The following is a 26,132-nucleotide window of genomic DNA, read 5'->3' as shown; positions in this document are numbered from 1 at the left end:
CTCAGAGCGGCTGGCGCAGCAGTTGCTGACAATTCAAAACTTCTGCCCCCTCTCCTGGGACGCCAGTGGGTGACTCTCCGACCAGCAGGCGTGACCCGCAGTCACCAACTCTGCTCCCGCCCCTCTCCCGGGGGCCGCTACACTGTGTCTGCTGGGTCCGGAACTGGGTGTCTGCTCATAAATTACCCCCAGGGACAGTTACCCGCAGCAGCTGTGCTTGGAACAACCGTTGCTTCCTGGGTAGGTCATTTTTTGGGTCAGAATACAAACCCAGCCCCCTCGCCTTCCTCAGGCAGAAGGGGCATGCAGCAGCCTAAACCTTTTATCGGATTCCATTGTAAATCGTTCTATTTAAGGTAAGTTGCTTGGGTCTGAAAGGCAGACAAGATGCCGGCCAGATGCTGGGCGCAGCATCAGCATTCAGCCTGTACTCCTCTCCTGCTTGATGCAAACAGTTGCCAGCAGATTGTCTCCTGCGGCCCCAGCACACCCCTTCTCATGGTGAAAAGGGGACTGGGTATCTGGGCCTGCAGGCCCTCCAACCTGCGTCTCTCCCTAAATTGAAATGGTTTCCAGCCTTCTGCACATGGTGCACTTTCTGCACCCAAAAGCCTCCTGCCCTTCAGGCCCACCCACACTGGAGCCCCCTCCTGAGCTCTGGCCACCACCTGTGACTATTAGTATCACTTTCTTCTAATCTCTTGTCCCATTAAAGCAATACCACAAACACCAGAGGTGGCTGAGTGGCTGTAAAGACTTTATCAAATTATTTAAAATGTTGGCATTTAAGTATTCATGTGTATACAGTTACATGGAACCTTCAGGTCAATGGGGCACAAATGTGGTATACCCATGACGAGCCTGGCAGGGAAGCAAGTAAGACCAGGCTTGGAGCTACAGGGCTTTAAAAAAAATTGGATGTCTTTCTGAGGGTCTGAGAAGAACAGGGCAGAATAGGAAAGGGTCACTTTAGGGGTCTGGTTTAACCCACTGCCCAGATCTCCAACTGAAGAGCTCCTTTCCCATCCTCAAGGGAAGAGGACCTGTTTTCAAACAGCATCACTACTACACATACACCCATTCCCTAAAATCTTGATGTGGCAAACACACCCAAGAACCCACTGGAATACGTCCTTATAAGTATGTTTGTATCAGAGAAAACAAGGCACTTTGGGAGCATTATGGCTTACTCTACTACATGTACATCATTCTAGACAGAAAGTAAAACTTGGTTAGTTCCTCAAGTGAATTAACTGAATAAACTTAATACAATAACAAAATTGTTCCCTAACCCACACTGAGGCACGGTTAAAGTGAACACGGCAGGAGGCACACAGTGAGGCACATCTCTCTGCGCGGCACCTGGTCCCAGGTCAGCTGGACCCCAGCAGGGCTCAAAGCCTGATGCCTCCAGGAAGCCTGACATCTCTCATGAGCAAAGCCCCCTGGCCTTGGAGCACTGGCTCCCTCCCTCCCCATGCCCTGAGGTCAGGTGAGGGGCCACAGTGGAAGGTAGTCCTAGAGCAGAGCTGGGACACGGTGGGAATGCTTAAGCAGGGTCACCAAAACCACAGAGACCTCAATCTGTCCAAGCTGGCGCTGCAGAGTCGGAGGATCGGCGCCACGGGAAGAGATTTCACATTAGCCCTGACAACACCGCCTCTGCTATGCAGTGACATTGGCCAGGGTTGTTTCTGAGGGCGCTCTGAGCTTCCACTAGAGGCGAGCTGGAGCCTGGGCCAGCTGCTCTGAGCCTCCAAGGGCTGGCTGAGCCTGCCTCCTCCCCCGAGCTGCTCCTTTGGAATGTACCCATCTCACAACCAAGGCAAAGCCACAAGTCGCTTCTGACACTATTGGAAGCTGGGCCCCAGGGCCACAGGAATGGGGGCAGGTCCCCTGGTCGGGGTGAACCAGGAAGGGAGGAGGCTCCTTGGCTTCAGCGCTTAGGAGTTCTTATGGTCCATTGTTCCATATTCTCACTAGCTTAGGCCCAGATTAAATAATCACTAAACTTTGCATTCTATGTTACGTGAGTCCAAAAACAGGACTACCTGCATTGCGTCCTTTATCATCTTAAAGGGCTCTGGGTCTAAAGTAGCCTTTTTTTTTTTTGGTGCATATGCATAAGCGGAGCCCAGAGGGCCTCTCAGCTCACTGGGTCCCCTGCCCCCCAAGTTGAGGAGGCTTCGCAAGACCGGCTGCTACAAAGTGCCGAGCTTGGCTGCATAGATTTTAATGAGAGCGTCAGGCAGAGCTGTGCTGTTGCTCTCCGGGACTTGCAGATCATTACCAAACCAGCTGTAGGATGAGAACACAGCACATCGAAACCCTAGGAGGTCACTGAGCTAATGATCTAATCCTACCTTCCGCAGGCAGCGCCCTCCCCACCTCCTGTTGCCCCCAGTCCTTTCCACCACGGACTCAGTCCATTCCAGAAGGCAGGCCAACACCGCCCCCTTCAAGGTCAGAGCAGAATGACAGTGAGTGGCTCTAGCTCTCCCTTTTCCGGAAAGGAGGAGGATGGGGGTAATTCAGCCAAAGCCATTAGGCCCAAACCCTGGCCTGGCCAGGCCCCAGGTCTCCTATTTGGAAGAACCACTGCCCTCTGCCTGCCTCTCTAGCTACTGCTGGGCTGCGGCCCAGACGCCTTCAACGGCCATTTTAGGGTTCTGATGAAAGCGCCTTCGGCTTCTAAGGTGCAGGCTGGGAAACAAGATGGGGGTCCACATAGCCTGGTGTCTCAGCGTGGAGCTTGGTGCCAAGTCCTGTGCCAGAGACACCTGATGTGGAGAGAGGGAAGAGGGCACACTTGGGAGTGGCCACGGCAGGAGTGCATCCTGGCCTCTACAGGCTCAGTCCCCACACCCTGAGCTCCAGGAAAGAAAGCAGAGGGGAAGCAGCCAGCAAGGGCACAGAAACACAACCCATGACTACACTCTCTCCTCAAGCCGGAGGGCTTTACGAGGGCTTTGGCAATTACTGCGACTATTTGCTGTGCTGGGTAGGGACAGATCCTGTTTCTCTTTGTTTCAGGGCTCTGAAAGCCGGAGAAGCCAGCAGAAGTCGATTTCAGCATAAGAGGCTACACAATAGTTAGGGCAGAAGAGAAGAAGCCTCACTGTTGGCTAGAGCTGACCAGTTTTTTTCTGAATAATAGCACCTGTGTATTAGCTCTGGGAAAAGCAGGGAGGGAGGGAGGGAGGGAGCTTCACCATGTGCAGTGAGGGGAGCTGGAAACAGGACCTGGAGCCCCTCTGCCTTTCAGCCTACTTCACGGCTGCCAGGCCCCCCAAGGCAGGTACCAGCACGGCTGCCAGCCTGAGGAACTGAAGTTTCCACAGTTGGCAGAATCTTTGTTTAAATTGGGGAAATAAAAGGGGGAGGAGTTGCAGAGGAATTGAAAACAGCACCTGTCACAGCTGCCTATCCCCTTCCTTCTCTCACTACTTCTGGTCCCCCAAAAGGGCTGGTCCCAAGGCTATGCGGTTGGTTGGTGACAGAAAAGGGGCAACAAAGAATGACAAGAGAGACTATGAAGGTTTGAGCAGCACTGACAGGGCTGGCACAGACCCTGAGCCCTCCTACTGGGACCCCAACCTATGGTGAGGTCTGGAGTAGCAATACAGCTGAGAAAGCTCTGCCCAGACTCCAGTAGGTGCCCATTCTTTGGTCCCAGAAAGCACAGGTGACTTGGAATCAGGAACTCTGGGCTCTAGCTATGTCACTATCCAATTGTGTGACCTTGAGCAAGTCACTTCCCATCTCTAGGCCTCAGCATCCTTAAAGGGTGGGACCCACGGGGCTCCACTGTTCTTCCAGTCCTGCAGCTCCAAGTCTTCAGGCTTTGCTCCTGACAGCCAGAAGAGGCCCCTGTTCTCATGTGTCAGGGACAGTTTGGTCATGGATACTAGAGGTTAAAACTGGGCTGTGTTGCCTGAAGGCATCTAGAGGTGGTGGTGGTGCATCCTGAACACCATACTCACCAAAGGGATCCTGGGAGGGGGGCAACAACTCCAGCCTGCAGAAAGGCATCATTTTTGGGCAGAAGAGGTGAGACATTCTTTAGAGGCTTGATGCCTTCTGGAATAAAGGGCATCCCAGGCCTAAGAGATCATTTAGCACAAGGCAGGCCCACCCTACTGATTAGGGCAAAGGGTGAGGCAGTCTGGCTGTTGGAGCCTTCGGCCTGCTCTGCCCTTTCAGGGCACAGGAAAGGGGCCAGCTGTGTCCATTCAGGCCACTCCCCCTGCTTTAGAACCAGAAAGTGGCCGGCATTATTTGAAGTGGCTGAGGGCACGGGTTTTAGAAGACTGCAGTTGAATATGGCTCCTAAGGGAAGGCCCCATCTCCAACGGAAACCCGATCAAAGGAATCTGCTTTGGGATTTCTCCTTCCTTGCAATATGCAACAGGCACTTGAAGGAAAGAGGGAACATCCCAGCTACTGAACCTCAGGAGCCCCACAGGGCCTGACAATGGGGAGAGGAAATACATGTTGATTTGGAGGAAGCACCTGGATATATCTTTGGTTGCTTCAGGGAAAGCTTTGGCCCCTTAAAATTATTTTTTTCCTCCCCTTTCTCCCCTACAGATCTGTTGGGGTTGGCATCAAAGAAGGCAGGTAGGAAGGAAAGAAAAAGAAGGTGGACAGCAGGCAGAAAGAGTTAATCCGACCAGTCGTCCTCATCAAATTCAGAGGAATCATCTTCTGAGTCACTGTACTCAACAGCAATGCGACGAGACAAGATGGTGGCCACGTCATTGCCCACGACATCCCGCTTCTCTTGTTCCCGCTGCTCCTCAACCCTGCGCAGCTGAAAACCTGGTGGCAAAGAGACAGAGGGGTGAGGAAGGCATGTCCTCAGCCTTGGAATCCATTTGGAACTGGGTAAGGGGGAGTGGCCACCAGTGGGTAAGGGGTATTGCAAAGGACAGAGAAAAAGAAGGTTGTTGTGGAAAAGCAGAAGATGAGTGTATGAAATTGGTGAGGTGTGTCTGAAAGGCAGCCTGCTGTCCTTTCTGGTTTACACACTTTTAGGCTGGTAAGGACTTCTCATGAGGCTTTGAAGTGGGGAGCAGGCACCACATTCCATACAGCAGATCCTCAGCCTGCCCAATTCCATCAATTATAATGGGGCTCAGCTGCCATAGACTGTCCTCTCTAGACTAGAAGTTTTTTGAGGATCACAAACAGAACCACGATAACCCCTTGGGACCACACCTGGCCCCTTGATAGAATAAATGCTCCAATGTTCCAGGAGGGTGAAATGATGAAGGGGGAGGGGAGGGGAGGGAAGAGGAGAAAAGAGGAGATAAAAGAAAATGGGAGAAAAAAGGGGTGAGAAAGAGGGCAGGGGGCAAGGAAGAAAGACATGAAGGGCAGAGCAGTGGAGAAGGCTGGGGGGTTGCTGAGTACAGCTGAACAATGGCCCACTAGGACAGTGATTCTTGTTTTTTTTCGAAGGCACAAAACCCTTCAGAAAAACTGATGAAAAATGGGGATCCTTCCCCAAGAAAAAAAATGCATGCAAACACGCATAAGCATACATTTCCAAAGACTTCAAAGATCCCAGCTTAAGAATCCTTTACTTTACGCTGGGCGCGGTGGCTCACGCCTGTAATCCCAGCACTTTGGGAGGCCAAGACAGGCGGATCATGAGGTCAGGAGTTCAAGATCATCCTGGCTAACACGGTGAAACCCCGTCTCTACTAAAAATACAAAAAGTTAGCCAGGCATGGTGGTGGGCGCCTGTAGTCCCAGCTACGCTGAGGCAGGAGAATGGCGTGAATCCGGGAGGCGGAGTTTGCAGTGCACTCCGAGTGAGACTCCGTCTCAAAAAAAAAAAAAAGAAAAGAAAAGAATCCTTTACTTTTTTTTTTTTTTTTTTTTTTTTTTTTTTTTTTGAGACGGAGTCTTGCTCTGCCACCCAGGCTGGAGTGCAGTGGCCGGATCTCAGCTCACTGCAAGCTCCGCCTCCTGGGTTTACGCCATTCTCCTGCCTCAGCCTCCCGAGTAGCTGGGACTACAGGCGCCCGCCTCGTCGCCCGGCTAGTTTTTTGTATTTTTAAGTAGAGACAGGGTTTCACCGTATTAGCCAGGATGGTCTCGATCTCCTGACCTCGTGATCCGCCCGTCTCGGCCTCCCAAAGTGCTGGGATTACAGGCTTGAGCCACCGCGCCCGGCCAAGAATCCTTTACTTTTAAACCAAGGTGGAAAGAAATCTAAATCTCCATATTTTCAGGGTGAAGCCTTTTCTCAGGCTGCTCCCAGACCTAATGTCCCAATCTCTCCCCACCCAATGAAAGCTGTTTCCTGGGAAGGGCACAGGGACCCCTTCACCCATCCCCTAATCAGTCATCCCAGCTTCAGAAAGACAAGGCTCCACAGTCCCAGACCCACCACTGAAATTTACCTTGACGGATGGCTGAAAGCAGGTCGCTACGGGCATCACTCACGGCAGGCAAGGAGGACTTGGGCTTGGTGGTATCAGAAAGCAGTGGTGGTACAGCAGGCTGGCCATCTGCACCAGTGAAAGGGGGAGGAGGGGGCCCCGGAGGAGGAGGAGGAGGGGGAGGAGGAGGTGCTCCTCCTGTTGGCTGGGACAAGGGAGGTGGTGGCAGAGTTGGGTAGTCAGTTGCCGGTGGTGGAGGAGGAGGTGGAGGGGCAGCAAAATCCGGGTGAGGTGGGAAAGATGGGGGTGAGGGTGGTGGAGGCGTCCCTGGAGACACAAATCCTACAGGTGGTGGTGGAGATGGGATGCCTATCATTGGAGGCGGAGGTGGCGGAGGGGCAGGTGGTGGAGCAAACCCAGGTTTAGGGCCTGGTGGAGAGCCTAGAGGAGGAGCTGGTGGTGGATGGCTTGGGCTGACCACACTGGATCTTTTGGGTCCAGCCAAACCAGATCCTCTTTGGTTGTCCGCTGGGTAACTAAAAGGCCAAAGGAAAAAGACTCACCATCATGCTTAGAATGCAAACACCTACCTACAGTTAGCCTTGTCTATAAGCCGAGGTTTATCTTGGTGGACTATACCATTTCACTTTGGCTTAAACAGAAAAAAAAACCTACAGATGGTCAGAACAGACAAATAATGAAATAAGCAGCCTTGTAAGGTAATGAGCTTCCCACCAGCAGAGGAGGATAGCCAGATTGAGTAAAACTACCTGAAAGAAGTGGACTTGAGATTCCTCTACCAGGTAAGGGCTAGCTGAGACATCTCTCAGACCCCTCTGCCTTTCCAGCTCTAAGGGGAAGGCACCCTCCCTCCCTTTCTCTAAGAAGGATGGTCCATGGCAGTTGCTAATTTAATCCTGGAGCCAGGTTAAGGGTGCATGCAAGAAAGAACTGGAATAAAAATTCAAACACCACCCACACACTAGGCTCTGTTTCTCAGGCTATTAACATTCACCAGCATTGGAGAGGGCAGGAAACCCAAACCAGGCTGACCACACCTGAGTGGGATATAGATTTAGGTGAATGCATCTTCAGTGCTCATGTGGGAAAATCTTGAGAGAGAATGAATCTCAATCTGAGAATCCGCAGAGATGGGAAATGAATGTGCCACCTCTTTCAGACTCCTGACCCAGGCCTGAAAGAGGATTATGGCTACACCTCTCCTGGGATCAGATTTGCTTGGCTGCAGCTGCAAGGTCTCAGGCCATGTGTGAAGCTGAAGGTTTTCTTTTTCCACCTTTGTATCTGCCCTGCACTAACAGCTACGCCTTAGAAAAGCAGCCATTTTGGAATTTTCCACAGACCTTCCAATCTTAGCTGCATCTGACAGGGCCACCAGCAGGAAGTGATTTGGGAAGCAGAAGGAGATTTGAGATTAATGGTTTCTAGGGCCAAGAAGAACGAGGGGAGAGGAGGAGGACAGCACTGCTTTAGGTCTCCATGTGAGGGGTCCTCAACATATTCAATCTCTAATTAAGCAGTATCCAAGGAGAAAAGTGCATCTTTCAAAGCGCTCATTTATCAGGCATTAGAAGGGACAAAAGTAACAGAGAAAACAGTGTAATCTGAACAATTCTCAGATCTCTTTGCAGTCATTACTGCCTAACACTTCCATTGTACACCTCCGCTAGGACACTGACAAATATAAAAATGGACAAATTTGGAGTTTCATCCCCCTTTTCCCTTTGTTTCATTGTTTCTGGAGATTCAACATAGCAGTGAAACTAACCAGAAGCACTAAGAGAGGAAGTGACTCTATGCTAGGTTCCTAGACAACTGGGCAAGGTATCTGCTAACTATTTCATGAACAGCAGATTGTACCACTTCATTTCATGATGAGTTAAAGTTAAGGAAAAGGCCCAGCACGGTGGCTCATGCCCGTAATCCCAGTCCTTTGGGAGGCCGAGATGGGCAGATCATGAGGTCAGGAAATCGAGACCATCCCAGCTAACACAGTGACACCCCATCTCTACTAAAAATACAAACAATTAGCTGGGTGTGGTGGTGGGTGCCTGTAGTCTCAGCTACTCGGGAGGCTGAGGCAGGAGAATGGCATGAATTTGAGAGGCAGAGCTTACAGTGAGCCAAGATCACGCCACTGCACTCCAGCCTGGGTGACAGAGACTCCGTCTCAAATAAATATATAGGGAGGCCGAGACGGGCGGATCATGAGGTCAGGAGATCGAGACCATCCTGGCTAACCCGGTGAAACCCCGTCTCTACTAAAAAAATACAAAGAAAAAAAAAAAACTAGCCTGGCAAGGTGGCAGGCGCCTGTAGTCCCAGCTACTCGGGAGGCTGAGGCAGGAGAATGGCGTAAACCCAGGAGGTGGAGCTTGCAGTGAGCTGAGATCCGGCCACTGCACTCCAGCCTGGGCAACAGAGCAAGACTCTGTCTCAAAAAATAAAAAAATAAAAAATAATAATAATAAAATAAAATAAAGTTAAGGAAAAAACAAGAAAGAAGGTGGTAACTTCTATTTGTTTGGGTATAGGCTAAACAGGAGTAGTTAAGAATATAGGTTCTGGAGTCCAACTGACCAATCACGGCTCTGCCCTTACTGGCTGTGACCTTTGGGTCATTTCATTGACTCCCCCTGTGCCTCAGTTTACTCATTGTAACATAGGAATAACAGTACCTATCTCAAAAGAGGACTCCTATGGGAATGAAGCAACATATACATAGAGTGTTAATTATTTCTATGATCTAGACAGTCTTGTTTGAAGTTATTTTAGTGATCTTGACCTAGGGTTTTAACTCTTTTTTTTTTTTTGGTCTTGCTCTGTCACTCAGGCTGGAGTGCAGTGGCATGATCATGGCTCACTGCAGCCTTAACCTCCCAGGCTCAAGCGATCCGCCCACCTCAGTCTCCTGAGTAGATGGGACCATAGACGTGTGCCACCAAGCCTGGCTAATTTTTTTGATTTTTAGTAGGGATGAGGTCTTGCTATGTTACCCAGGCTGGTCTTGAACTTTTGGCCTCAAGAGATCCTCCCACCTTGGCCTCCCAAAATGCTGGGATTACAGGTGTGAGCCACTGCTCTTGGTCCATCCTTTTGTTGTTGAGTGTATAACCACCGATAGTGGATGGAGTAGGTACCACCATTTACCTGAATTCTGCTGGTGGAGGAGGCAAGTTGTCCTCGGAGAAGGAAGGAGAAGGTGAAGAAGCAGAGTCTGACTGTGGTGGTGGCGGATAGCTACTTGCATCCACGTTTTCAACACAGCCAATGCTGCCATTCTGGTACACCAAGGTGGGTGGATACCTGTCAATGAACCGAATGCCAAAAACTGTCATTTAAAGAGCCTGAGTGGGTTTTTTCTTCTTAAAAGGTACTACAAAAATGCATTCGATACAAAAGCTATTAGGGAGAAATAAAATAGGTATATTTCCCACATATTTTCTGTTACACTGAAATTTTATTTTAAGACTAAATATTCTATTGTCAAATATATCCCAGATATTTCTGCTGAATTGTTTGTAGTAACAGGATTCAACCCAGATTATCAAAACTGCTCCTTGCCCAGTGTTGGCCTTGTCAAACCCAGCAGTTCTTTTAAATTATCTCCCCAGTGTCAGGTGCAGATATACCTGAATCCCAAAGTCTATCCTGTGGCAAACGGTGAAGCCAAGTTCCAGAGGCTAGTGAGCTGCAAACACGTGACTGGCACACAGCTTGATTTTGAGGTCAGCAAGCCTCTGGAAAGCTGGAAGGCCAAGGAGGCAATGGATTGCAAAATCAAGCTCAGGATGAATGCAGGGTGCTATGTGGTACTAAATGTGGTCTTTCTGCCAGGTCTCTTATCAAACAAAATGAGCTGACGATTAAAGTAGGGTACTAGGGCTTGCCTCATGAAAACCTGTCCCTCAGTGCACTGGGTCTTGGGTGAATTTGTTCTGGGTGAACAACAACAAAACTTCAAACAAGCACAAATACAACAAGCATCAGCTAACAAAATCTGGCCTGCTCTGCTCCACTTCCCCCTCTTTCCACCATTGTTGGGGTCTAAAGAACTCATCTAAAACAGACCCCAGGGAGAACAGAGTTGGAGGAAACTAACTGAATCAAAAGATGCTCTGATGTGGAAAATCCCCAAGGCCTGGAGCCCTGGAGCCTTGGCACGTCTCTTTATAGGTTCACCAACAGGCATGTCCAGATAGACTAACCATGAAGCCCCAACTCCAAACCGCCTGGACAACAGGAAAATGGGAGACAAATCCTCATCTTCCTACTCCACAAAAAAAAGACACATATGGGTAGCTGGCATTCTGAACACACAAGCTTCTGGCCTTAGAGTCACTGAACCTATGACAACTGCCTGTCTGAACAGTGCTACTGACCCTAGCCCCGCCCAGTCTGTAGCAAAAAGGGGTCCATGGAACAAAATGGCCCCCCCTTTATTGGGAGCTGAAGGTAATGAAGGTACCCTCAGGGCTGATTTCCCAGTAGAGAAAAAGGTTCATTTTTTCTTTCACCATCTTCATCACTCTTTAAAACAGATCTCTTAATCCACGAAGAACAAGTGTCAGAAGTGTCAAGATTTTTAAAAGTCGAGATTTTCATGGTAGAGTTATTTCTAAAAGCAAGAACAACTCAACTCTTTTCTTTTATCATTCCTAGACACCCAGCATAAGCTGGCATGGTTCTCTGACAGCCATGATGCAATGTATTTAGAGAAAAAACCAGGGTGACATTCATGCCAAGCAGTCATGGTGACTTGGCTTTGAATGTCAACCAGGTCAGACACCAGGATAAGCATCAAACCAACCTTTAAAACCATCTTTTCCCCCCTTTAAACCTCCAGTGTGATTTGGTATTCGGAAATGGGGTCAGACTGACACCTCTTATTTCTCCACAGAGATATATAGCTTCAATACTGGCCGAGCAACCTTTCCCACACTGTCTATGAGGTCTGCATTCAGTCCCTTGGCCAGCCTCTCTCCCAAGACTGACAAAGGCTGACTGAAAAGTTGCTTTGGTGATGTGAACAGCTTTCTTGCCTGGCCCTCCCCAGCCGTGAGACTGAAATGCCCAGTTCTTAGGCATGACCTTCAAATCAATGCTCTGGAGGCAAAGGATTCCCAAGACCACTTTTCTTCCCTTTCCAGTCTTTCCTCTGGGGCCCTTAGATGTGTGTCTCACAGAGTAAGGGCACTAGGAGTCATGGGCTTTCTTTTCCAGACCACTCCAGTCACCTCATTTAAATTGCTGAGTCTCTTGATTTATTTAGCAAATTTTAATCACCAGATGGATGCACTTTAAAGTAGCTGATTAACAGTGGTATTGATCTAAGCTACAGAGACAGACTTCAGGGGGTGTGAAAGGTGTCACACCAGAGCTGTCAGACTGTTGTCCCCACTCCCTTCAAAGAATGCTACCAACAGTACAAAGGCATTACCTACCCAGAAGGCCCCAGCTTTTCTTTGGACTCCACAAATTCTTGTCCCATCTTCATTTTCTCCCACTCTTCCTTACGTGTCTTGATTTTACGTGGGTTTACATTCCCTCGATTTGGATTATCTTTCTTTTCTTTCTATAATGAAAAGGAACAGAAAGGTCTTTGTAGAACATTTTCCAAAGTTCTTCATTAAAATTCTACCCATCTTCATGGATGCATATCTAAGAGATGATTTGCCTAGACAACACACAATAACTATAGAACTTATAGAATTACTGGGTTTGAAGTGACCTAGAGGCCATCTAATCCAAACCATCCCTGGGTGAAACATTTGCTCAATCCCACACTCAAATGCCTCCAGCAACGGGAACCTCACTTCCTCTTTGGATAACTCATTCACATATTTGAAAAGCTCTAATTGCTAGAAGTTAGTGAACAGCTATTTATTATTTGCTCGGCCCCAAAGGTCAGTCAAGAGAGATGAGATGTAATGAGACCTGCAGTTATCTGGGGCATATATAAGGAAATAGTTTAAATAAAACAAAACAAAACAAAAACCAATGAAGAATTTTTTCAGCCTGTGCAGCTGCTCTTGCCCCTGGCACTCTCCTGGGCCTCCTGGCAGCCATGCTAATGGGATTAAGGTTGCAACTGGTAGGTCACATACATACCAGGGAGAGTCTATGGGGAGGGAGAATCTCCCAAACCTACATATATCCCCCCACCCTAGCCCTGCCCAGTCAGTAGTGAAGGCATTAAACTGCTCCTTTTGCAAATCAAACACTGCAGAACCTTGTGCTGATCTCTGAGAAATGAGCTGCACAACTGGCGGAGAAGGGACTAGCCTAGCTTGAGTGTCCAGCAGAGTCAGGTGCAAATTGCAAGAGAAATAAATGGTGAATAGAAAAGTCAATTTCTAAAACTCAGCCTGAATATACTCAATTGTTAATAGCACTGGGGGGAACAAACACATTTTTGGTGTGATTTATACTTTCATCTTGGTTGTGCTTGGTGTGGACATATTTTTTTAAGAGTTTCACCTGGCATCCAAGCAAGCAGCCACTCGAAATGATTACTTCACATAAGACTGGCTTCCTTTTTATCCCCCTCCACAATCGTGCCTACTGATGTGGAGAACAGAGGCCCCTTTCCCCTCACCCTATGCTTTCTCTTCTCTTTCATGATATCCTTGGTGTCCTGCAGCATCTTCTCCTTCCAAAGATCAAAGAAGTATGAAGGGTCTGTGTAGAATTTGAGTGCCTCTTTTCCATCGTCCCTGGGATAGAAATGAAGACAAGTAGCTGTCAGTAGACAGATGAGCTCCCAACCAAATCCAATATTCCAAACACCTACCAGTTAGCAGTTTTTACACCAAGGAATCAAGAAGTCATTTGAATCGATTGCATACCTCCTCTCCCATACCAGCATTTCAATGCCCCCGAATGGCACCTCTCTACTTATCAGACTTTTAAAGAACCTTAGCCTTACTTTCAATTCCTGGTAGATGAATTTGCATTGTCAGGGCAAGAACAGGTGATAGCAGCAGGGATCCTGATTACTTCTAATGATCTGCATGGCCACAGAGATCTCTCTGAGGATATTCAGATATCCTGGTACATCAGAGGGGATTTCTACCACTGGTTCCTCTTTTCCCACCAGTTCTGCAGGACTCTTTAGGAAGCATCGGTAGCTTCCCACCCACCGGAAACCTGTGTACACATATGGGGGTTCATGTGTATGCATATGTACACATGCATACATGAAAAGTGTGTGTGTACAGCTGTTATTTCTCTGCACACACAGAAAACCAACCACAGCACTCCACCCTCTTGCTCCCTTCTAGAATAGCTCAGCATCCACACACACCCCAACCACAAGGGGGCTCCAGTGAGAAAAGACGGCCAGCTGTTTTAAGACCACAAGGTTTAATCACCAGTTCCTAATTAGTGGCTGTGCCAGTGGGACAGAGTAAACTACTGAGTGTCCATATAAGGGCTATCTGCCAGACTCAATGGTCCTGGTTGGAATCTTGCACTTTGGCATGGATAAGGTCCTCTCGCTATCCAGAAAGTATGTGCTTAGGAGTGAACATTTATCTTAACATTATTCTGAACTAAAAAGAAATGGAAAGGCAATTCTATTCCCTGCCCTCCAATCCTATCACAACACAGAAAGCGCTTCCAAATCAAACATTAATAATTTCTATATTAAATCTTCTCCTGAGTTAGATACACCACCACTCATTTCTGTTGGGCCAAGTTCAGATAACTGAGAGGCCATGCTAATTCTGATACTATATGCTAAAAAGAAAAATACCATTAACTGAAGAAAAAAATTCTCCTAATATCATTTGTTTATCCAATCCCACTACACAAACCCTACGTTATACTCCCTACAATATTATCAGTTGTATGACCCCTTTCTGCCCAATAACTCCTCTGCCCAAACCCAACTAGACTCAATAATGGAGGCTGGCCGGGCGCGGTGCCTTAAGCCTGTAATCCCAGCACTTTGGGAGGCCGAGACGGGTGGATCACGAGGTCAGGAGATCGAGACCATCCTGGCTAACACTGTGAAACCCTGTCTCTACTAAAAAAAAAAATACAAAAACTAGCCGGGCGAGGTGGCGGGCGCCTGTAGTCCCAGCTCCTCGGGAGGCTGAGGCAGGAGAATGGCATAAACCTGGGAGGCGGAGCTTGCAGTGAGCTGATATCCGGCCACTGCACTCCAGTCCGGGCGACAGAGCGAGACTCTGCCTCAAAAAATAAAATAAAATAAAAATAAAAAATAATGGAGGCTGCAGAGTCAAACCTCTGTCCTGCTATGCTGGTCCCTTTGAAAGCCAAGGGGCAAACATAATTTTACACAGTAAAATGAAGGACAGATGCCATGTACTTTATATCTGTGTGAGAAGGCTCCCTGAATTGGACTGGTGTCCTTGAATTTCACATGGGTACACACACACACACACACACACTCTACCTTGCAGTGTACACGTCTGATAGAAGACATCCGCCTCCAGCTATCTGTAATTACTTTTTACCTGCTCCAAAGATATGTACGGATGTAAGCAAGATAAATATTCACCTTCTGTCCCTCTTCAGTGGTTTTTTGCAGGATGACAATACTACCAAACCACTAGAGGAGAGGGGCTTTAAGCTGTCTATAAGGCTACGTTCTTTTTCAAGTCCAGGGACAGCAGAGTAGGTCCTTTCAGAAGAAAATGTCCAAAGGATGTTCAAAACAAAATGAACAATGCTCATTTGGAAGAATGCCAATTACTCCTTAAGCTTTGGAAAGACCCCTCTGGGCCCAGAGCAGCCAGTCCAAGAGGCTGGCCCCACTAACACACCCAAACATCTGGTAATCTAGTGGTTTCCAAGTAAGTGGGAGCCTTGCTAGAATGTTGCCCCTGGGATCCATGCTGTAGGACCGCCTTGTAACAAAGTCCTTTTGGTTCTATAATAACTAAATTCCTTGGATGGAATCCAAGATGGACCTGGTTTATATGAAATTAAACTCTGTAGCATGCCATGGTTACAGTAAACTTTCAATATGTATTATATTCACTATGAATTTCAGAAACCAAACAATAATAAGTGACAAGTGTTTATGGGGTAAATTTTAGTTTCTGCTGCCACACACAACTTTGGGGTAGGCAGTAAGCTTTTAGATACATGTAAACAACCACTTCAGATAAAAAGACAATTTAGTGTTATTAAACCACAGGTTGAAAAAGGGAGGAGCTAGCCAGCCATTACCTGTAAGGGGTAAGATTGTTGAGAGGGGGAGGAGTATCACAGGTATTGTATGTTTCTAAGACAGGCACCGGGAGAGAGTTTCTGTCAAAAAGCTTCTGGTCTTGAATGGTGGAGCTTCTGAAGGCTTTTCGGGTGTTGATTCCTTGTAGTGACACTGAGAGAAGATGGAAGGCGTTAGAAAATGGACGACAGGCTATTTGAGCAAACACTGAGTCACACCAGTCAGAGAGGCCTCAGCTGCTGCATTTCTTGGCTGCGGCTGTCTGCAGTCAGGCTTTTTTTTCCCTCCCCCTCTGGGGAAGCCCCACAAGGCTGTCAGCAGCCCAGTCATTTCACGACTGAACAAAATGAGGCAACACAAAGGTTTACTATGTGGCCAGATCTAGCAGGCCTCTCCTTAGGAGGAATGAATCTTCCAAGTACTTTTATGGTAGCAAAATACGATTGAGGGAGGGGAAATTTGAGAAAGAAGGAATTGGGGGAATGGGAGAAAGGAGTGCATGGGGGTGTGGTGGAGTTAAAAAGGTTCTTTCCAGCACTCAGGCTTGTGTCACTTCAAAGCAGAACTCTATAGGTCTCTGTGATTTCTCCCCTCATTTTTTTTTAATAAATCAGGGGGAAAAAATTCTACAAAACTGCTCAGCAGAGCCTGCAAATGCTGAGCTCAGCTTTCTTACCTTCTTCTTCCTTGGGATCCAGCTGAGTGACTTTAACTTGTAGTCGGTCGACCCTCTCAGCAAGGGAGCTTACCCGAGAGGCAAAGGTATTTGCCTGGGTAAAGAGCTCTCCAAAAATGTCCTCTGCATATTTACCTGGGAAGAGCAAAGAAACCAAGTCATAGTGCATTGAAGTAACGTAAATGGTCAGAAAAACTGGCTACTAAAGATCGTGTTCCCTAACCACCAAACACATACTACACACACACATACCCTAAGACGGTTTGGGCTATATGCAGATGACTGCTCTTAGAGAAATACTCTTCATAGTTTAGGAAGTCTGCGTATGTTCTATAACTAATAGAGTCTTCTTGACAGATGTGAACAGTCATGAGACTCAAAACAGGCTGAATAAAACTGAAAGGTGTAAAGCAAAAAATTAAGCCTGGAAGAACAGATAATATTTCTATACATTTCCAGCCTGGGCAATACGGTGAAACCCCGTCTCTACTAAAAATACAAAAATTAGGCAGGTGTGCTGGCAGGCACCTATAATCCCAGCTACTGGGGAGGCTGAGGCAGGGGAATCACTTGAACTTGGGAGGCGGAGGTTGCAGTGAGCTGAGACCGAGCCACTGCACCCCAGCCTGGGTGACGGAGCGAGACTAAAACTAAACTAATAAAATAACACTACACATTTGCCCATAGCCCTTAGCCTCTTATTGTTCTGTAAAAGTACCTTATAAAATGGTTCTGAAAAACAGATTGGGAGTTTAGAGGACATTCTAGGTATCTAAAATTAACATGAAAAGTAAGAAATTAGTTCCTCAATGGAGCCTTGAAAGTACAGTGAACAACTATGATTAGTGTGTTAAATGTGAGGGGCCCTGAGCTTATCAACAACCCATAGCAGAGATGTACAACTTCTTTTAAGAAGTGGAAAGGTTACTTTATGTTTTATAACTTATAATTTTTTTTTTCTTTTTTTGGAGACAGAGTCTCCCTCTGTCGCCCAGGCAGCAGTACAGTAGCATGATCTTGGCTCACTGCAACCTCCATCTCCTGGGCTCAAGCAATTCTCATGTATTAGCCTCCTGAGTAGCTGAGATTAAAGATGCGCACCACCATGCCAGGCTAATTTTTATATTTTTGGTAGAGACAGGGATTTGCCAGGTTGCCAGGCTGGTCTCAAACTCCTGGCCTCAAGTGATCTGCCCACCTTGGCCTCCCAAAGTGCTGGGATTACAGGTGTTGAGCCACCATGCCCAGCTTGTCACCTACAACTTTCAAAGTCTTTGCTCTAGGTTACAGTCCTTCAAATCTACATCTCAGGAACCAAGTGAAAAGCTGAAACTTTCAAGCCCTCTGAAAAGCAGCATACCAGTGGTCTCTTTCCACAATGTCTTGTTTTTTAGAAAAAGAAAAGTTCCGTACTTTCAACCCTGGAATGCAAGGAGAATCTGCAGCCAAAGAAACATAACAGCAATTTGACACTACCTCTATATTGTCATTCCAAGCCACAGGCACATTCTTACTAGGAATGAAAAGTGGTGCATACGAATAAATATACTATCTGAGCTTTTTTTTTTCCCCCAGACAGAGTCTTGCTCTATCCCCCAGGCTGGAGTGCAGTGGCGCAAAATCTCGGCTCACTGCAGCCTCTGCCTCCTGGATTCAAGCGATTCTCCTGCCTCAGCCTCCCGAGTAGTTGGGATTATAAGTGCCTGCCACAACACCCGGCTTATTTTTTTTGTTTTTAGTGGAGAGAGGGTTTCATCATGTTGGCCAGGCTGGTCTTAAACTCCTGACCTCAGGTGATCTGCCCACCTCGGCCTCCCAAAGTACTGGGATTACTGGCATGAGCCACCGCGCATGGACCTATCATCTGAGCTTCTTGCAAGGTGAAGGCAAGCATAAGAGACTGTGCCCAATCAAATGATAATTTTTTTTGAGAACTATTTAAAGTAGGCTTTAATTTCTAGCTTCGAAACTACATTTATGCTTAGTCCATATTTGAAGGGGAAAAAATAGCCTGAAAGGCCAAAACCACACCTTCAGGGTGAACTGCAGCTCACCTTCCCAGTACAACATGAAGAGTGGGGATAAGACCAATCAACTGCATATTTTGAATTGCTTATTAAGTCAATAAGGACTTCTAATCAAGGAAGAAGCAAGTCCTTGCATACTGATCATTTGTGACCTAAACAATTATGGGAAGCTCCTGGGCTCAAATAACTCAAATCAGCTGATAAGCATTTCTACTCTGCAGGTTGAGGATTGTATCTGATCCCTGTTCATAATATGGCTAAGTTCCTATAAAAGCCATACTGTATCATGCTTGTCTAGGTAATGGAAAATTGTGTTTGGAAGGCTAAAACAGAGAAATATGCAACATTATATGTGGAAAATAAACCAAGCTCAAAAATGTCTGTTAAAAATAAAAGGCCAGGCGTGGTGGCTCACGCCAGTAATCCCATCACTTTGGCAGGCCAAGGTGGGCAGATCACTTGAGGCCAAGAGTTCGAGACCAGCCTGGGCAATATCACAAAACCCCGCCTCCACTAAAATTACAAAAAAATTAGGCCAGGCATGGTGGCTCATGCCTGTAATCCCAGCACTTTGGGAGGCCAAGGTAGGCGGATCACCTAAGGTCAGGATTTTGAGACCGGCCTGGCCAACATAGTGAAACTCCATCTCTACTAATAATACAAAAATGAGCTGGGCACGGTGGCGGGCACCTGTAACCCCAGCTACTCAGGAGGCTGAGGCAAAAGAACTGCTTGAACCTGGGAGGCAGAGGTTGCAGTGAACCAAGATCGTACCACGGCACTCTAGCCTAGGTGACAGAGCGAGACTTCATCCAAAAAAAAAAAAAAAAAAGCTGCGTGTGGTGGCACACACCTGTAATCCCAGCTACTGAGGAGGTTGAGGCATGAGAATCACTTGAACTGGGAGGCAGAGGTTGCAGTGAGCCCAGATCGTGCCACTGGCTCCAACCTATCTCAAAAATAATAATAATAAATAAAATTAAATAAAAGAAAAAAGAAAAATATCAATAATCTTCCAGCTATTCTGGAGGGACAAAAAAAAATACCAATCAACTTACACCAAAAGAGTCACCAAGAGTACCTAGGATTTCCTGGTCCTTAAGTGAAGAGGGTAGTGATAGTAGAAGTAGAGGCTCTGTGTGGCACAGTGGTTTTCAAGATAAAATCTTACAAAGAACCTCAACATATAAAACTAGTAACTATAAGATCTCTATTTTAAGAGGAAGTGAAGTGGTGTGAAGGCTTCCCCACTGTCTCATCACCTCAGGCCTGAGGCAGACTTAGAACTATACTTTGGGACATGGAAGGAGCAGTTGACTTCAAATCAGAAAATCTGAATCAAAGTCTCAGCTCTTTCTATTTATACTTGTGTACTCATCAGCAAGTCACAAACTCCCAGCCTTAGTTTCCTCATCTGTAAAGTAGGGATAATACTACCCCATCAAGTTACCATAAGGATTAAGTGAGCTAAAAATGTGAGTTGTTACAATGAGATTCTTCCTTATACTCCTCAACCACATTACATGACTTAAGAGTATAAATACCGGCCGGCGCGGTGGCTCAAGCCTGTAATCCTAGCACTTGGGAGGCCAAGGTAGGCGGATCACCTAAGGTCAGGATTTTGAGACCGGCCTGGCCAACATAGTGAAACTCCATCTCTACTAATAATACAAAAATGAGCTGGGCACGGTGGCGGGCACCTGTAACCCCAGCTACTCAGGAGGCTGAGGCAAAAGAACTGCTTGAACCTGGGAGGCAGAGGTTGCAGTGAACCAAGATCGCACCACGGCACTCTAGCCTAGGTGACAGAGCGAGACTTCATCCAAAAAAAAAAAAAAAAAAGCTGCGTGTGGTGGCACACACCTGTAATCCCAGCTACTGAGGAGGTTGAGGCATGAGAATCACTTGAACTTGGGAGGCAGAGGTTGCAGTGAGCCCAGATCGTGCCACTGGCTCCAACCTATCTCAAAAATAATAATAATAAATAAAATTAAATAAAAGAAAAAAGAAAAATATCAATTAATCTTCCAGCTATTCTGGAGGGACAAAAAAAAATACCAATCAACTTACACCAAAAGAGTCACCAAGAGTACCTAGGATTTCCTGGTCCTTAAGTGAAGAGGGTAGTGATAGTAGAAGTAGAGGCTCTGTGTGGCACAGTGGTTTTCAAGATAAAATCTTACAAAGAACCTCAACATATAAAACTAGTAACTATAAGATCTCTATTTTAAGAGGAAGTGAAGTGGTGTGAAGGCTTCCCCACTGTCTCATCACCTCAGGCCTGAGGCAGACTTAGAACTATACTTTGAGACATGGAAGGAGCAGTTGACTTCAAATCAGAAAATCTGAATCAAAGTCTCAGCTCTTTCTATTTATACTTGTGTACTCATCAGCAAGTCACAAACTCCCAGCCTTAGTTTCCTCATCTGTAAAGTAGGGATAACACTACCCCATCAAGTTACCATAAGGATTAAGTGAGCTAAAAATGTGAGTTGTTACAATGAGATTCTTCCTTATACTCCTCAACCACATTACATGACTTAAGAGTATAAATACCGGCCGGGCGCGGTGGCTCAAGCCTGTAATCCTAGCACTTTGGGAGGCCGAGATGGGCAGATCATGAGGTCAGGAGATCGAGACCATCCTGGCTAACACGGTGAAACCCCGTCTCTACTAAAAATACAAAAACTAGCCGGGCGAGGTGGTGGGCGCCTGTAGTCCCAGCTACTAGGGAGGCTGAGGCAGGAGAATGGCGTAAACCCAGGAGGCGGAGCTTGCAGTGAGCTGAGATCCGGCCACTGCACTCCAGTCCGGGCGACAGAGCGAGACTCCGCCTCAAAAAAAAAAAAAAAAAGAGTATAAATACCTAAGGCCAGGCACGGTGGCTCATGCCTATAATCCCAAAGCTTTGGGAGGCCAATGCGGGTGGATCACTGAAGGCCAGGAGTTTGAGACCAGCCTGGCCAACATGGTGAAACCCTGTCTGTACTAAAAATATAAAACTTAGCCAGGCATGGTGGCACACCATCTTGTAATCCCAGCTACTCAGGAGGCTGATACATGAGAACTGCTTGAGCCCAAGAGACATAGGTTGCAGTGAGCCGAGATCACACCACTTCACTTCAGCCTGGGTGACAGAGTAAGACTCCATCTCAACAAACAAACAAAACCAAAAAAAAAAAAAACCAGAGTAAATTCTAAATACCTAAAGTTTTTGTTTTAAAAATTTTTTTTTTATTTTTTAGACAGACACTTGCTCTGTTGCCCAGGCTGGAGTTCAATGGTACAATCTCAGCTCACTGCAACCTCTGCCTCTCTGCCTCCTGGATTCAAGAGATTCTCCTGCCTCAGACTCCTGAGTAGCTGGAAGTACAGGCACATGCCCAGCTAATTTTTGTATTTTTAACAAAGAAGGGGGTTTCACCATGTTGGCCAGGCTGGTCTCGAACTCCCAACCTCAAGTGATCTGCCTTGGCCTCCTCAAGTGTTGGGATTACAGGCGTGAGCCACTGTGCCCAGCCTAAATATCCTAAGTTTTAAGTTTAGAGAAAAATTTTAAATATAATTCCAATTAGTAATTTGATAATCTCTATTCTTCAAGTGCTAAAATTTACTCCAACTTTTGAAAACAGAAATGTGATACTGAACTAGGGAAAATCAAAGTGTCTTGTTCAGAGTTAAACTTCACTCATTCAGATTACCAAGAGAGACCCAAATATCCATCATTATCCAACATTCATAACAGATACCACATTTTGCAAAAGATTCTAGGAAGCAGTCTTCAATTTTGTTTTTTCCTTAGCAGAACTCTTCAAATGAAATGTTACGTGGAAGTAGAACAGGTAAAACTGATTTTTTAAAATGTGAAGTTGCTCTTATTGAAGTCTGAGTGGGAGTCTTGGAGCTCCCCAATGGCATGCCCCACCCCCTCACCCACACTGCAGTCAGTTAGAAACCTAATATCTAGCTTGATTTTCTAATGACCCAAGTGGGGGTTCCATTCTCCTGGGTGGCCACAATACTGATACAAAGTGCTGGCTGGCCGTGCCTGTATTTCCTAAGATACAGCAACCGAATATGCGAAATGCCATCTCACTGTTCTGAGAAAAAAATAAGAATTCTGGATGTGCTGTCACAGAGCAATCTATGGCTGTGGGATTTTTAGTTTTATGCTTTATCCATTCCATAATCAGCCTTTCAGTACTAAATTGAGAAGTTCCACCCAGGTACAACGCACATGAGGCCAAGGTCATGAGCCTGAAGCACATATGAACCCTTCCCTGCACTCCTCTCAGCTAGATGAAATCCCAGTCATCTTTCAAGGTCCCATTCAAATGTAACCTCTTCTATGAAGTCTTCCTTGACCCTGCCTATCCCTACCTGTGCCCCCACTACCCACAGAAAGTATTATTTCCATTCCTACATTCTTTGTGCATCAACAGCATGGGATAGTGGGAAATATATAGGCGTGAATTATTCCACATTTACTGAGCTTCTACTGGGTGACAGGTACTACACAAGGTAGACACTGGAGTTCAAAGACAAATAATACATGATTACTACCTTCAACAATTTTTTTTTTTTTGGTTACCCAGGCTGGAGTGCAGCAGCGCCATCTCAGCTCACTGCAGCCTTGACCTTCTGGGCTCAAACGATCCTCCTACCTCAGCCTTCCATCTCAGCCTTCCAAATAGTTGGAAGTACAGGCGCATGCCACCACACCCAGCTAATTTTGTTTATATTTTGTAGACAAAGGGTCTCACTATGTTGCCCAAGCTGTCTCAAACTCCAGGGCCCAAGCAATCCTCCCATCTCAACCTCCCAGAGTGCTGGGATTATAAGCATGAGCCATTGTGCCCAGCCAAGAATTTTTTTTTTTTTTTTTTTTTTTTTTGAGACGGAGTCTTGCTCTTTCGCCCGGGCTGGAGTGCATGGCCGGATCTCAGCTCACTGCAAGCTCCGCCTCCGTTTACGCCATTCTCCTGCCTCAGCCTCCCGAGTAGCTGGGACTACAGGCGCCCGCCACCTCGCCCGCTAGTTTTTGTATTTAGTAAGACAGGGTTTCACCGGTTAGCCAGGATGATCTCGATCTCCTGACCTCGTGATCCGCCCGTCTCGGCCTCCAAAGTGCTGGGATTACAGGCTTGAGCCACCGCGCCCGGCCAAGAATTTTTAATTGAGTATGAGACATAGGTGATTTGTGATAAAATGTGATAGGATAATATAGACATATAATGGGAGCTCAGAGGAGCACTCTTAGCCCAACCTGGAAGAGAAGATTCCTGAGCTGGACCTTGAAGGATTAGCTACAGGCAGCCAGGCAGACAAAGATGGCAAGGGCTGTTCAGCCAGGGAGGATAGCAAGAGCACTGTTTGGAAATATGAGAGAGCATGGTCTGTCTCAGGAGAACTGCTAGTAGGTAATAATTAATTCTTTTTTCCTTTCCTTTTTCCTTCTATTTAATTAATTTATTTGAGACAAGGTCTCGCCCTGTTGGCCAGTGCTGGAGTGGCATGATCATGGCTCACTGCAGCCTTGAACTCCCAGGCTCAAGCGATCCTCCCACCTTAGCCTCCCAACCAGCTGGGACTATAGGTGTGCACCACCACACCTGGGTACTTTTTAAATTTTCTAGCAATAGGGTCTCAGTATGTTGCCAGGGCTGGTCTCGAACTCTTGAGCATAAGCAATACTTGTGCCTCAGCCTCCTAAAGTACTGGGATTATAGGTGTGAGCCAGTGTGCCAGGCCCCCTTTTTAGATTTTAAAAGACTAAAGTGAAGGCTGGGCATGGTGGATCACGCCTGTAATCCCAACAGTTTGGGAGGCCGAGGCGGGTGCATCACCTGAGGTCAGGAGTTCAAGACCAGCCTGGCCAACATGGTGAAACCCCATCTCTACTAAAAATGCAAAAAACTGACCAGGCGCGGTGGCTCACGTCTGTAATCTCAGCACTTTGGGAGGCTGAGGTGGGCAGACCATGAGGTCAGGAGATTGAGACCATCCTGGCTAACACGGTGAAACTCTATCCCTACTAAAAATACAAAAAAATTAGCCAGGTGTGGTGGTAGACGCCTGTAGTCCCCGCTACTCAGGAGGCTGAGGCAGGAGAATGGCATGAACCTGGGAGGCGGAGCTTGCAGTGAGCCGAGATGGCGCCACTGTACTCCAGCCTGGGCGACACAGTGAGACTCCGTCAAAAAAAAAAAAAAAATTAGCTGGGTGTGGTGGCGTGCACCTGTAGCCCCAGCTACTCAGGAGGCTGAGGCAGGAGAATCACTTGAACCCAGAGGCAAAGGCTGCAGGGAGCCGAGATCACGCCATCACACTCCAGCCTAGGCAACTAGAGCAAAACTCTGTCTCAAAAATAAAAAAAATTTTAAAAATTGTTAACATGGAATTGTAAAAAATGAGGCTAGAAAGGAAGGCAGGTATTGCAGGGTCCTGAATGCTAGGCCAAGGAACTTAAATAACTCCACAGTGAAGAAGAAGGGAGAGAAATAGTTGAGATGTGTACTCTGACTATAAAAACACTTGTTACCTTACAAAAGTTAACACATAATTAACTTTCAAAGCTTCAGAAATTCAGAATCATAAAAGTAAAAAGTAAGATTTGATTTTTAGGCAGATCACTCTTGCAGGGATATAGGAACAGATTTAAGGGGGTTGGATCAGAGAAAGAAGGTAGAGGGAGGCTTGGTGAAAGTCAATGAAGTCTAAAATAGGGCAATATTGGCAGAGACAGAGAGTAAGGGACAGAATTGAGAAATTTGTAGGAAGTCTGAGTTTAAACAGTGATTTTGCCTCTTACTGGCTGTATCTCCTTAAGCAAGTTACTTTTTTTTTTTTTTTTTTGAGACGCAGTCTCGCTCTGTTGCTCAGGCTGGAGTGCAGTGGTACAATCTCAGCTCACTACAACTTCCGCCTCCCGAGTTCAAGCAATTCTCGTGCCTCGGCCTCCCAAGTAGCTGGGATTGCAGGTGTGTGCCACCATGCCTGGCTAATTTTTATATTTTTAGTAGAGACAGGGTTTCACCATGTTGGCCAGGCTAGTCTTCAACTCCTGACCTCAACTGATCTACACCCTTCGGCCTCCCAAAGTGCTGGGATTACAGGCGTGAGCCACTGTGCCTAGACAAGTTATCTTACTTTTCTGAGCCTTATTTTCTTTATCTGAAAAATGGGAATACCACTACCTAATCTCATAGGATTACTGAGAAGATTAAATGAGATAATCTATGTCAAGATCTTATCCAAACCTGGCATAAAGTAGGCAATCAACAAATGTGGGTTCCGTTCTCACTCTCTCCCCATTCTCTCTTCTTAGGAATTATTTATTTCTGCCTCCCCTTATAGATTATGAGCTCCTGGAGGGCAGAGACCATTTCTTATTATTGCTGTATCCCCTCAGCATATGGTACATAAAATATGTTCAACACATGTTTATTGGATGAATAAAGGGTCCGTTAGCCCCCACAATGTAAGAAAATCTTGTTTCCTTGGGCATAAGGTGGCTTTGGCCCTCAGATCAGCTTCCTCAAGATAGGAGTGGTCTGATCACAAGTGGGAGTGTGAGCAACGGCATCCATCAACACCACCCTGGAAATATAGCTGAGAGAGAGCATAACTTCAGTAAGTGGAAATAAGAAGCATCATTAGCTAGATGTTCTTTGTCCTATGAAGAAGGAACCAGTGTGTGATTGATTGACTTCCACCCATTTGGCCTTCTCAGAGAGAGAGGCAGAAATTATGCCTTTAAAAATCAGTGAGGTCTCTGCAGCCTTGATGTGCTTCCTTGTCAGCTGCACTGCTGT

At 46.6% G+C, this 26,132-nt stretch overlaps 1 protein-coding gene and 1 long non-coding RNA gene across 4 annotated transcripts in view; one reads left to right on the top strand and one right to left on the bottom strand.

Annotated features, from left to right (window-relative positions):
- Positions 1–315: 315 nt before the first annotated feature.
- LOC117093034 lies at positions 316–1,213 on the top strand. Its single transcript, XR_004441009.1, has 2 exons — positions 316–841; positions 882–1,213. It is a non-coding gene; the product is annotated as an uncharacterized LOC117093034 (long non-coding RNA).
- Positions 1,214–2,068: 855 nt separating this feature from the next.
- The window catches only part of WASF2 (WASP family member 2), a 94,254-nt gene continuing 70,190 nt past the window's right edge, over positions 2,069–26,132 (bottom strand). For 2 of the 3 annotated variants that reach the window (XM_033227586.1, XM_033227587.1), the window contains exons 3-9: positions 16,292–16,426; positions 15,615–15,768; positions 13,012–13,129; positions 11,858–11,988; positions 9,564–9,719; positions 6,414–6,928; positions 2,101–4,821 (exon numbers count right to left, since the gene is read on the bottom strand). In XM_033227586.1, coding sequence (XP_033083477.1) covers positions 4,664–4,821; positions 6,414–6,928; positions 9,564–9,719; positions 11,858–11,988; positions 13,012–13,129; positions 15,615–15,768; positions 16,292–16,426 — 1,367 coding nt within the window. In that variant the 3' untranslated portion in view covers positions 2,101–4,663. Of the gene's footprint in view, positions 4,822–6,413; positions 6,929–9,563; positions 9,720–11,857; positions 11,989–13,011; positions 13,130–15,614; positions 15,769–16,291; positions 16,427–26,132 lie in introns of all 3 variants that reach the window. The other variant, XM_033227584.1, reaches the window with a different exon arrangement.

This window comes from Trachypithecus francoisi, unplaced genomic scaffold (assembly GCF_009764315.1).
Source record: "Trachypithecus francoisi isolate TF-2019V2 unplaced genomic scaffold, Tfra_2.0 Lachesis_group12, whole genome shotgun sequence".
NCBI lineage: Eukaryota > Metazoa > Chordata > Mammalia > Primates > Cercopithecidae > Trachypithecus > Trachypithecus francoisi.
The sequence above is the reverse complement of the archived record's forward strand: the minus strand, read 5'-3'. Positions and strand labels throughout refer to the sequence as shown.